The following is a 12,543-nucleotide window of genomic DNA, read 5'->3' on the forward strand; positions in this document are numbered from 1 at the left end:
TTTTAATAAATTCACATCTTTGTTTCTAAGGTGTGTCTCTTGTAGACAGCATAATGATGGATCCTGTTTTCCTATCCATTCTGTCACTCTCAAGGAGCAAACTTTTAACCACTGCACCACCAGGGCTCCGTTCCACCCAAAAGCCCCACCAAAATGACAGTAAAGCAGTAAATAAAAGGAAATAAGCTACTAGGTAACAAGAGGAGGGGCAACAGCATTCAACAGATTGTCAACAGATTTTTGAAAGAGAAAAGCAGGCACAGGAATGACTTGTAGAGATAAGACTGCAATGCAAGTGGAAGAAGAAGAGGAAACTATCATTTCAGTTTGTCCCAGTACAACACTGGAAACATCTCAGAACTTGGAGGCACACGGTAAGTAATGAGCCACAGGCTGAAAATGTGGACTAGATGAAAGTCCGTTAACCCTGTCTCAAACCACATCTCCAACTCAGAGACATTTGGCAGAAAACTGGAAAATTTAAACCAGAGGGGCTTAACACTCGAGAATACCAAGAATAGTAGAGGCATGGAAGGCACAGACCAAAAACAGGGAGCTTGAGCAAAAGTCTCTATCCTAAATAGGGAGACATAAGTCTTTCATATGAAAAACCCACCAAATACCCACAGAATGAAGGGGAAATAAAAAACACACTATCTAAGGTTTTACTGTGAATTTGTATAAACTGGATTAAAAAGAGGCGGGGGAGAGGAGGATGCTAAAAATTCACAGATGAAAAAACTCACATAAAAAGGTCCAGAAATCAGACTGGCATCAGAATTCTCAACAACAATAATTTTAAAGAGAATGATAATGGAGAAATGTCTTTAGAATTCAGAGAGTAAATACTTTCTACCCTATAATCTTATACCCAAACAATCTATTATTCAAAGAGACTAGAAAAGGTATCTTGAGAAATACAAAGACTGAGGGGGGGGGGGACCTCATATGCACCTCTTCTCAAAAAGCTACTGGAAGATATTCTCCAACAAAACAGGGGAGTTAGCCAAGAAAGAGGAAGAAAAGAGATCCAAAAACAAGAGCCTTACCGCAGGGCTGAACAGAAGAGACCCATGCAGCAAGCTCAGGAACTACTAGGCTAAATCAGAGGAGGATACAGGTGCCAAAAGAAAGGTCTTAGAGGGCTCATGGGTGAACTGAGAGATGTGATTTATCGGTGTGGCAAAAACAGCAAACACACACTGAAAGGGGCTTTATAAATATGTTTGAGCATCTTAGACAAAGTTAAAAAAAATTAAAAACAATTAAAACCAGGAAAAACAAAAGATTATACAATTTAAAAAAATGTAATTATAGTACAGAATTTGGCTTAGCAGAAAACAATATTTACATAGTCATAAAAACCTAAACACTGATTTTTTATTTAACCCCAAAAGTGTTAACAGTATGGATGGGTGAAGGGGGGTGGGAAAAGATGTAAAAGTTAAATTCTCATCTACCATACCCAAAAGCCAATATATTTTATCTAAAGTTTATAAAACCAGAAAGAAAAGTGAAGTATCATTTACACACATGGACAGAACTACCAGAAGAAAACAGCTTAAAGGAGTTTACACCAGTTTCCTCTAAGGAGGCTGTCTTAAGGGTGGGCCCAACCTGTCAAGCGCTCCTGGAGCTCCCTGCATGTCACCTGAGTACTCATTTTAAGAAGGGAAGAAAGACTTGTGCTGTGCCATGCCTGCCTTCCCCAAAAAACTGCGTGAGTGTCTTAGGGCAGAAGCCATGTTTGTCTTGTTTACTAATGGATTCCCAGTACCTAACACAGTGCCTGGTATCAGTTAATTAATTCTTGTTAAGAGAGATGAAGTTTTCAAATGAAATCACTAAGATGTTAGGATCACGTGGAGGAATTAACTAATGCATTTTCATATGTGATATTTCCAGTAAACATAAGGCTTCCTAATCTATAAGGCCTATTTCTTTGTCTGGACACACCTATCACCGGTGGAGTTTTGGCTGGTATGCCAAAGCTGGAAGAGAACTTAGAGATGAGTGCCAACTCTCTCACATTATAACTAAAAGGCTCAGAGAGGGTTAATGACCTGCCCAGGATCATATAGGAGCCTAAGTTGTTACTCAAGGTAGATGATACATGCTCTCACAAAAATGAGTTGAGTCAAAAGTTTTGTGATCTTAAATGTTAACTCCACCCAGTTTCACATGATAGATTAATATATAAGCCTCACAGTTCTAGTAAATTTCAAAATACCAAACTACTCTGCATTATAAATACTGCTATTTATTTACAGTCTTCATCAAAAATTTTCTCACTTGAACATGTTAATGTAATTCAGTCTTTCTTTGGAGGATTTTTGCCAACTCAGAACCATAAATTCTTTTTTTTTTTTTTTAACTTTTTCTACACAGATATCTACCAGACCTTGAACCAGTCTTGTTTTTTTCCTTTAATTCTAAAATAGGTAATTCACACACATACACACACACACACACACACACACATATTTTTAATATGAAAAGTATCCCTTCTATTCTTGGCCCCCATCACCCAGTCCCCAAGCCCTCCAAAATCAGTAACACAACATTAGTAATAGGTTTATTTCATTTCCCCTCCCTTTTTTATATACAAATGAAAGCATACTCTACACAATGATTTTTTGGTTTGTTTTTGTTTTTACTTAATGTATCCTGGGGATATTTCCTTATCAATACATAAAAAGGTGCGTTCTATTTTCCTCTCTCTCAACTGTCAGGATTACAAATTCTTTATTGCACGCAGTTCTGACCCAGATCATCTGGGCCAACATCCAGCCTCATGCCATTGTCTTGTTTCCATTCAAACTCATTTTCTAAGACCAGCCTCCTCCGATGGGTCTTCCCAAGTTAGGTAGAAAAAAACTGTCATGTAATGCTGTAGGCTTTGAATTCAGAGACTAGAATTTGACTCCTGACTCCACCACAAATTCTGTGAGAGTTCTGATTGGTTAGCGAACCTCTCCAAGCCTTAAATTATACATCTGTAAAACAGAATAAAGATACCTGTCTCATAAGTTTGCGCTGAGGATTAAGTGAATTTATATATGTAACGCCCCAAGCACACAGCTTGGACATTGAGGAGGGCCTCAATAAAGGGTGACTCAGTTTTGTCATCGCTCATGTATAGGGGTTGCTATGAGTCAGAATCGACTCAATGGCAATGGGCTTTTTTTTTAATATCTCAGGGAAAAAAACACTTGTCTAAGCAAACAGTTGGTTCAGTGCTTTGAGATACTTCCAGTTAAATATCCCCAGGGGTTAAAAACTGAGGGACAATCCAACTGGAGTTGTACCATAACTTGGCCATTCATGACCGCCAAATAAACATTAAAACCCAAACCCGCCGCCACCCAGGGACTCCTTAAGCTGTAAGCAACCAAAACCAAACCCATCACCGTCGAGTCGATTCCGACTCATAGCGACCCTACAGGACAGAGCAGAACTGCCGCACAGGATTTCCAAGGGGCAGCTGGTGGATTCGAACTGCCAATCTTTTGGTTAGCAGCCTGAGCTCTTAACCACTGCGCCACCAGAGCTCCAAATAAACATTAAGGATGCATTATTTCTAGTCACAAAACTTCAACTTGTTTCTCTATCAACATCAAGCCATTTTTGTGGAAGGAACTCCACTCACTTGGAATGTCCATTCCTGAAAGCATGTACTTTTCTGCCTCCATCTAGGACTTGCCAAGCCTTCCAAGTCAAAAAGGAGGAATAGAGAGTGGGAAAGCACTTCCATTCACCTTGCTGGTACAGTTACTATCATAACATCTCCCCCACTATTCTGACTGAGGAAAGGGTGCTAATCAAACCATGCTCAGAGAAAAGTTAATATGAGGAGATACTTTTGAAAGCCCAATTAAAATTTTCATAAAATGTATGACATTCATGAAAAATTAACTGTATTCTGCACCAAACAAGTCACACATACCAGAAATGAGCTTAACAATAGGTATGTACATGTCTACCTACCTCATTAATTTATGAACTTTTTGAGGGCAGACTTTTTATGAACTCTTTGAAGGCAGTTTTGGTCATTCATTCATCTTCATGTTCCCATTGCTTAGCACCATATTTGACACATAGCAGCCACTTGAATTTATGGAATAAACAGATGAAAATAAATATGAGTTCTTTAAACTTTATTTTGTGCTGATTCTGTCTCCTCAACATATAATCTAGTTTATTTTCCTTGGTTTAAATTTACTTCAAACTATGTTTTCTTGCTACCATAGTTGTATTGAGCATTTCTGGCATATCTGGGCTTCAGCGTATTTCATCAGAACTCTGGGTAGAAAATGAAATATTTTGTCTTGAGGGAATATTATTTTCCTCCTAGTTTATAAAATTTGCCGTTATTCTTTTTGTATATTTTCCACTGTAATGGAAAAAAAAAACTGAAAATGTTATCATTGCTTCAATAAAGTTAGATGTTGTGATTACATAAATCTAATGCAGGTCAATTTGTGGCACACTTGCAACTCTACCATATTCAGAGTGTAACTGAGTTAGTTTTCAAGGAATGCCCTCATCAAGAAACAGAATCCCCATATTAGCCATCTGGCAGACACCCTGTTAAGCCTAAGAGGCAGAAATTTCACTTGAAGAAAGTAGGGCAGTAGCACCCTAAAACAGTCTGTATTTCTACTCCTCTGCCAAGAGTATGTTCTATGCCTTGAGTTAACCTCGGAGCCTTAAATACTCAGAAAATAACCCTGAGGACTTAAGGACTTACGGAATTCACCACTCAACTTTAGTTCCACAGGTATGAACTGCTGACAAGGTCCTTTAGCACTGCACATGAATCTCTGATGCAACTAATCTAGTTATCAATTATTTTCTATATTACTTCCAAATCAATAGAAATACAATCACCATAAAAATTCAGAGAACAGAGTTCCCTTTTCTTACATAACTGATGTTGTGGTCAACAGCAGTGCTTTAACCTGAAGGCTGACAGCTCTCAGGCTGGTCATCAGGGACATTACTGACATTTTGGATGAGAATATCTCCTACACTACAGGCCATCAGCATCCTGTCTCTACCCAGTCAACATCCTCAGTCATGGAGACAAGCAAAACCATTCCTCCTCCCCTCACATTATTAAGTGCCCATTTCCAGGATGGAAGAGTACTGCCCCTAGCTGAAAACCACAAATAGGTGCTTTAATGCTCCAATCAACAAACACAGATTAACTCTCCACCTGACATAGGTGCTGGGGACACCAAGATGAACGACACAAGCCCTCCCCTTGGGTCTAAAAATCCTGTCTTATCTTCTATCGATGACACTACGTCAGGCCACTCAAAGTAACAGCCAAAAAGAATATACCTGAAATGGACTACATTGTCACCCAGTCTGGAACAAAGGGAGGAAAGCTCCAACTGACTTGCATTTTCAAATGTGTTCTGAAGGAGCACAGTTCAGAAGCGTGTTGGGCTGGATGGTGTGGAAAAAGAATCCACGCTTTGAAGTCAGTCAGAGAGACTAGGTTCAAACCTGCTCCTCGCATGACGTGGGGTAAATCATTTTTCAGCAGGAGTGGTACCATTCTCCCTCCTGCCCACCTATGTGGAGGTGTTTTGGGTTATCTCAATGACTGGAGGATGCTACTGGCAATTAGTGGGTAAGGTCGCAGATGCCAAATATCTTGTAAAGGACAGGAGAGTGCAGCTCAAACCAAAATGCCAATAGTGTCTGCCACCAAGAACTCTCTCTCCCTCAGCTTCCTCAATTGTCAGGATGGTGATAAACCAACCCTCCAGACTGAGTATGAGGTTTAAACGAGGTGCTGCAAGTAAAAAGTCCCTGGCCCAGGATTAAGCACACAGTCAGCCCTTGATAAATGCAGTTCCTCCTTACTATCTCCCTCCCCAGTTACAAACGTTGCATGGAATTCATTCATCATTGTGTATGATACAGCAAGGAAACAAAAGTTGAGCAATCATTTTCTCAAAATGGACAAAACTAGAAGGCAGGTATCATTCAAGTTTTCACATTTCAGCAGTATCTGTTTAGCAGGCTTTTGCAAACTTTCTCTCAACTTTAGATGGAGAGCCAAACACTGTCCAGAGACCTTTACAACCCAGTTCTGATCTAACTTTCTCACTGCCTCTCTTAAATTGGGACTGCCACTGTCCCACCAATTTATAAAGCCCTGGCAGATTATAAATGCCTGTAGGCCTTGACTCAGTGTAGAATGGCCTGTTCTCCATCTCTCTGTATCTTCCTTGCTAAGTTCTCTGCCTATAGATACATCATCTACTCCGTGAAGGCCCATTAAAACCATGTCCACCACGAAGTCCTCCCTGATCTCCCCAACTACATCTAACGATTTTGTTCCTTGTGTGTTCATCAACTAGGCTTAATATTGCAGCAGTGATTCTCACACCGGGATCCACAAACCTCTGGGAGTTTCTCGACTTTCCTTTGAAAACTTCAATTGTGGCTTTCATTTTCTATATAAAATAAATTAATATAAGCACTTCCTGGATCTGGCCTACCACCCAAGCTATAAGTTGTTGTTGTTGCTGTTAGTTGCCCTCAAGTTGATTGTGACTCATGGTGACCCCATGTGTGCAGAGTAGAACTAACTTTCCTTTAGGTTTTCAAGGCTGTGATCTTTCAAAGCAGATTGCCCGGCCTGTCTTAGGAGGCACCTCTGGGTGGGTTCGAACTGCCAACCTTTTGGCTAGTCTAGAGCTTAATTATTTGAGCCACCCAGGGACTCCTTAAGCTTTAAGTAACCAAAACCAAACCCACTGCTGCGAGTCGATTCCGACTCACAGCAACCCTACAGGACAGAGTAAAACTGCCCCATGGTGTTTCCAAGGAGTGGCTGGTGGATTCAAACTGCTGATCTTTTAGTTAGCAGTTTGAACTCTTAACCACTGTGCCACCAGGGCGCCTAGAAGTATTCCCAAGCAATTCCAGTGCCTGCACCCGAGTTCACATACACAACATGCTAACGGGCCTTCTTTAACTGCCGAAACTTAACAGGAGCTCCCATGGTTCAAACAGAGAAATGTTGGAAGACCCAGATCATGGCATGGTACAGAGTGGTACAATCATGGCAAACCTCATAGATCCTGTGTTTGTCCTAGTTGGTACCATAGGCATTTTGTGAGTAGCCAAAACCAGGACAATGTTGTAAATTTAACTTATTGGTCTTATGGTTATATTTGTGCTTAATTTTTCATTCTGTTCTTAAGGAATTCTGTTCTTAAGGAATTTATATCCAGATTTGTATTTGTACATGCTTAAGTTTACATAATAAAATTCACGTAAGTCTACACTGGGGATAAAGAAGAAAAGAGGACTGTACGAGTTTGAGTAATAATGCATTTCATTTTTAGGACACTGAAAAACCACAATACTTACATTAACTCTTAATGACTGTCAAGGGGCCTGAAAGTAACAGGTACAGCGTAGGACTTGATAATATGTTAACTGACTGAAAAATAACTATGACTTTGAACAAGTTTCTTTAAACCTGTTTGTCTTACAGTTAGGTGGGAACACTGATAACACAGGTTGGTCAAGGTCATGTGTAATAATATTATAAAAAGTACTCTGTAAACTGCAAAGTGCTAGATACATGACAGGCGTTAGTAATGCTGCTTGCAAGTGGTCTCTGCTTCTCATGGCTCCTCAAGGAAAGGCGTGTTCTTCTCATCACCTTTACACCCCAGTACAGCAAGCACACTCTGTTTGCTGAGCTGGCTACTCTGCACCCAAATCCACCAGTACAGAAGGTAAAACGGGTTTTTGCTGCAAAGAGAAGCAGCCATAACACCCTTTAACTCTGAAGTAAGATCACAGTGACAACTCGCAATTCTGTTTCCAATCTTGTTAACACCAGGGTGTTGTGTTACTGGGACACTGGTACTAAACTAAGCACTTCCATTTGTGTCATTAAACTTTCAGTAAAGTCTTTGTGCATGTTTATATCCTCAAAAAGAAAGATTTAAGCTCATTTAAAACAGAACGCCCACGCAAAGGATTATCTGCAATCCCCTTAACATCTGGCAAGTTACAAAAAAGATGAGGACAAAATTAGTGCTCATATAAGCACAATACAAATTTCCATTGTCAAAAGCCACGGTCTGTGAAACCCCGAGAGTATGGCCCCCAGACACCCTTTTAGTTCAGTGGTGAAGTCACTTCCGAGGTTCACTGTTCAGCCATGGAGCGGACAGCCCCATAAAACCAAATGGGACTAATGAGGCACAGCAGTCCAGGGACAAGGACTAGAAGGCAGAAGGGGACAGGAAAGCTGGTGATAGGGAACCCAAGGTTGAGTAAGAATAGTGTTGATGTGTTGTGAGGTTGTTAACCACTGTCATAGGACAACATGTGTACTGTTTAATGAGAAGCTATTTTGTTCTGTAAACCTTCATCTAAAGTGAGAATAGCAGCACAATTGGAAGACCATAGACAATGTCACTGAACTCTGCATGCAGATTTTTGAAATGATGTATCTTTGGCTATGTATATTTTCACCAAAAAAAAACGTAGAGAAGGGAGAGGGTTGACATGTTGTGGGGTTGTTAACCAATGTCATAAAACAGTATGTGTTCTACTGTTTCATGAGAAACTATTTGTTCTGTAAACCTTCACCTGAAGTACAATAAAAATATTAAAAAAGCCACAGTATGTAACTATCTGCAGATGATTAGAATAGAGAAGTGGCAGGCAGACAAGGGACTAGTTGCTAAAGTGGTTAGCTCCAGTCAGAAGAGACTAGATTTGAGAGGCGCCTTAAAAAGTCAAAACAGGGGCAGGGTAGCAGGCAGGCAGGCAGGCTTTCAGGACAATACTGAAATCAACCTGAAATCGGCCCTCTCAAATTTCCAACTTTTGGCGAGTATACTTGGGATTTCTTTTAAATGCTTTCACATAATCCAAGATTGTTAGTGTTGTTACAGTGATGGCAGGCTCTACAGGCTGTCTGCCCACGCCAGCAGCACTATCTAACATCCTGGCTGGGACCAGTCAGACTTCAAAACTATTTTTAAGTACTGTGTAACTTTGAATTTGAAACTCTCCCTTAAAAATCAGATAAAGTAATAATAGCTGAAACTTCCCAGGAGACTAACCAATTTCTTGGATAGATATGGTGTTTTAGTAACAGAAATGTTTCACAAGTTGGGAAAATGATGCACATATAAACAACACAAATCAAATCACAAAACCTAGATCTTCATGGAACCAAGCTGAGACACAACTGCAGTTCTCTCAGTTTCCTGCCCATTTTTCTTTGAAGCCCACCACTGCCCCTTTAACATTTGAAGTGAACCATAGCTTAGCTTTCTGGAGGCATCCTTCCAATTACATGGGTTACACACCCTTCTATCTTTCTAGGGCAATACGGGGGTGCGGGGGGTCTCTCTTATCAAAAGTTTAAAGCGGCAAGCTGTATTTTACTTGATACCTCTTAACCCCTTACAAAGTGAATGAAAAGACTTCATAGGAACGGGCATTTTAATGAGACACATTTAAAAATTCGATTTTACAGCAGGTGGAAGAAGGAAAAAAGATTACTGAGAAAGGGCACATTTTCATTACTGAAACCAAGACAGCTCGAGTCCTGGTTTTTGTAATCTGTTTGGGAACTTGAGGCAGATGTTCCCGAAGAGAGAGATGAAAGAAGGGCGGCATTACTTAAACGTCCGGTTAATGGTAAATGAAACTACTGTTGTTAGATAAAACTAGCGATGCTTTTATGAAAGCTTGGGAACTTGGTATCACACTTTTTAAAAAACCATTCTTAGAGCATTTAATAAGACAGCAAGATGCCAGCTGAAGGATGACGCTCCAAAGCCTTACCTTTTCCCATTTCTGCCTGATCTACACACTCGTTCTCTGATCGCGCCCTCATTCCCTTGGCTGACTGCTACGCTCCGCTCACAACTGTTTCGTATTATTGCCGGCCGAACGCCGGGGAAATCGCTTTTGCCATAACTTGGAGGGCAGGCGCGTGTGGAACGGGAACAGAACCACGGGGGGGCGGGGGCGAAGAGCGTGGTGTACGGCTGGGCCCTGGGGACACGCACTCCCCCGCAGGTCAGGAACTTTACCCAGATTTAACAGACCAAGGAATAGGGGTGATGCGGCGCGGGGAACTGGTCGAGGAGGAAGCTTTAGCAATGGAGGAAGGAGAACAGAAAGTGACGAGCAAACTGCTGCCTGGCCCGAGGGCAGCTTGCTGCCGGCGGTCCGGCCAGGAGCTCTGTTCCCGAGGAGTCCGCGCAGCCCACCCCCTTACCCCCTGCGGCTCCCACCTGGCAGCGCCCCGGCCGGGAGCCGGCATATGGCTCGTCCCCAGCCTCTCCACCTCTTCCTCTTCCTTGTCCCGGGAAGGGCTTCGAGGAGCGAAGAACCGGGAGAGACTGTGCCAGGGAGCGCCGCTCCTCCTCCGGCCGCCGGACATCTCCCCGGTGCGGCAGCCGGCCCAGGGCTGTCTGCGAGAAACCGGCGAGGCGGTGCCTTGCGCCCGGAGTCCGGCGCCGCGGGAGCCGGCGAGCGCAAGAGCAACAGGCGCGGCCGCCGGCGCGGCTCAGTGCATCGCTGGCAGGAGACGCGCGGGCGCAACACGCTCCCGGAACGGCGGCTCCTCCCCCCGCCCCCGCCGGCCGGCCGACCAGCCCCCAGGAGGAGCCAGAGGCCGCGGCACCGCCCCGAGCCCCGCGCAGCCACCGCCTGCAGCCGGGGCGGGGGACCTCGCGAGGGCACTGGCCTGAGACTGTGAGGGAAGCGCGCGGCCCGCGACCCTGGACGCCGGGCTTCTCGCCCAAACGACTTCAGGCTGCAGCCTGTTTGGCTTTTTTTTTTTTTTTTTCCTGTTACTGATTTGGTGCACGTAAACAGTTTTCAGACTTTTGGAAAGTTTATGAAAACGCTTGGTAAACAGCAGAGCCAGGGTGAGTTGGGCTGCCCTTCTGTCCACAAACGGTTCCCCTAAACACAGTTTCAACCAGTTCTGCTACAGACGCTGTTACCACAGTGCGGAATGAATCTTGGGGGTGAAGAGGAGGCCATACCTGTCACGCTCCGCCCGCAGCTCGCTTCTTGGTCGGCTAGTTTAAGTGAGGTGTAACAAGTGCTTTAAAGTTCTCACACTCCAAGTTACATATAAGCCCAGATCATTTCAGAAGCAGCTGGTGGCGTGTGAGCCTCCCTTCTACCCCACAGCTGCCACCAAGAAGCTGTCTAGCCCCTACTGCCACACAGCCAAAGGCACTCACTCTGATTTGTTTGGGCTGAGTTTAACCCACAGATTTAAATCAGCCCATTTTCTCAACTGGGTTCATCCCCGACTCTCCGTCAAGATTTACCAGTGCTTTCTGTTTTGTAAATCCTTCCTCCTTCTCTGTGAGTCAGAGGATCGGAAAAGGTTAGAATAATACACTCGTATTAATAAGACAAGTTCCTGATTCTAGCTTTATTATTTTAGTGGAGACTCTCCATTGAAGGTCCACTCACCAGAAAGCCCAAAGAGAATATGACAGCAAAGAAAGTACAGAGCAAACTGTTCCCTCCAGCTAGAAGGCCCAGAGAATAATTTATCTCCTAAAAGAAATGTTAAATAACTACCAGATGTGTCCCCCTACTGTGACTCAGCAGGTCCCACATCCTAATGCCCACCCAGAGAGTGACTTTACAGGAAATCTTTCTGGGGATAAAAGTGGGTGGGAGCCAGTAAAATATCTTAATAAATCATGGTTTTAACTAATAATATTTCTCTAAGAATAAGAATTTCTCCAAGAAGTAGCTCTCAAAGAAAATGCTCTGATAATCCTCACATTTCTTCAATGGCCAGTCTTCTTGCTATGTGAAAAAGCAGCAGAATCATGATATGTAAAGTCTTCAATACTGAAATTTTCTACAGTGTTGCTGACGATAGTATGAGTAGTAGAAATAATGCTATTGTTAATCCAGCTAGAATCCCTTCTTTAATTAGGATTGTTAGCTTAATAGTCATAAACACCATAACTATTACTCAAAGGTGTAACATCAAAAAACCAAACCCATTGCCGCTGAGTTGATTCCTACTCATAGTGACCCTATTGGACAGAGTAGAACCGCCCCATAGAGTTTCCAAGGCTGTAATCTTTACAGAAGCAGACTGCCAAATCTTTCTCAGGCAAAGTGGCTAGGGAATTCAAACCTCCAACTTTTCAGTTAGCAGTCAAGCACTTAAACACTGCGCCACCAGGGGTCCTGCAAAGGTATAAGATAATGTAAACATTATTAGAGGCCCCACGAGTGAATAGGACTTAAAGGGGACTTGAAGAGGATTGAAACACTTGCTGATGAAGATCAAAGACTACAGCCTTCAGTATGGATTACACCTCAGTACAAAGAAAATGAAAATCCTCACAACCAGACCAATAAGAAACATCTTGATAAACAAAGAAAATACTGAAGTTGTCAAGGATTTTATTTTACTTGGATCCACAATCAATGCCCATGGAAGCAGCAGTCAAGAAATCAAACGGTGTATTACATTGGGCAAATCTGCTGCAA

At 42.7% G+C, this 12,543-nt stretch overlaps 1 protein-coding gene across 1 annotated transcript in view; it reads right to left on the reverse strand.

The window, feature by feature from the left end:
* Positions 1–10,596, reverse strand: part of CRYBG3 (crystallin beta-gamma domain containing 3) — a 138,200-nt gene extending 127,604 nt beyond the window's left edge. The window contains exon 1 of the mRNA XM_023742985.1: positions 10,299–10,596. Coding sequence (XP_023598753.1) covers positions 10,299–10,447 — 149 coding nt within the window. The 5' untranslated portion in view covers positions 10,448–10,596. The remainder of the gene's footprint in view (positions 1–10,298) is intronic.
* Positions 10,597–12,543: the final 1,947 nt, after the last annotated feature.

This window comes from Trichechus manatus, unplaced genomic scaffold (genome assembly GCF_000243295.1).
Source record: "Trichechus manatus latirostris isolate Lorelei unplaced genomic scaffold, TriManLat1.0 scaffold00229, whole genome shotgun sequence".
Classification (NCBI taxonomy): domain Eukaryota; kingdom Metazoa; phylum Chordata; class Mammalia; order Sirenia; family Trichechidae; genus Trichechus; species Trichechus manatus.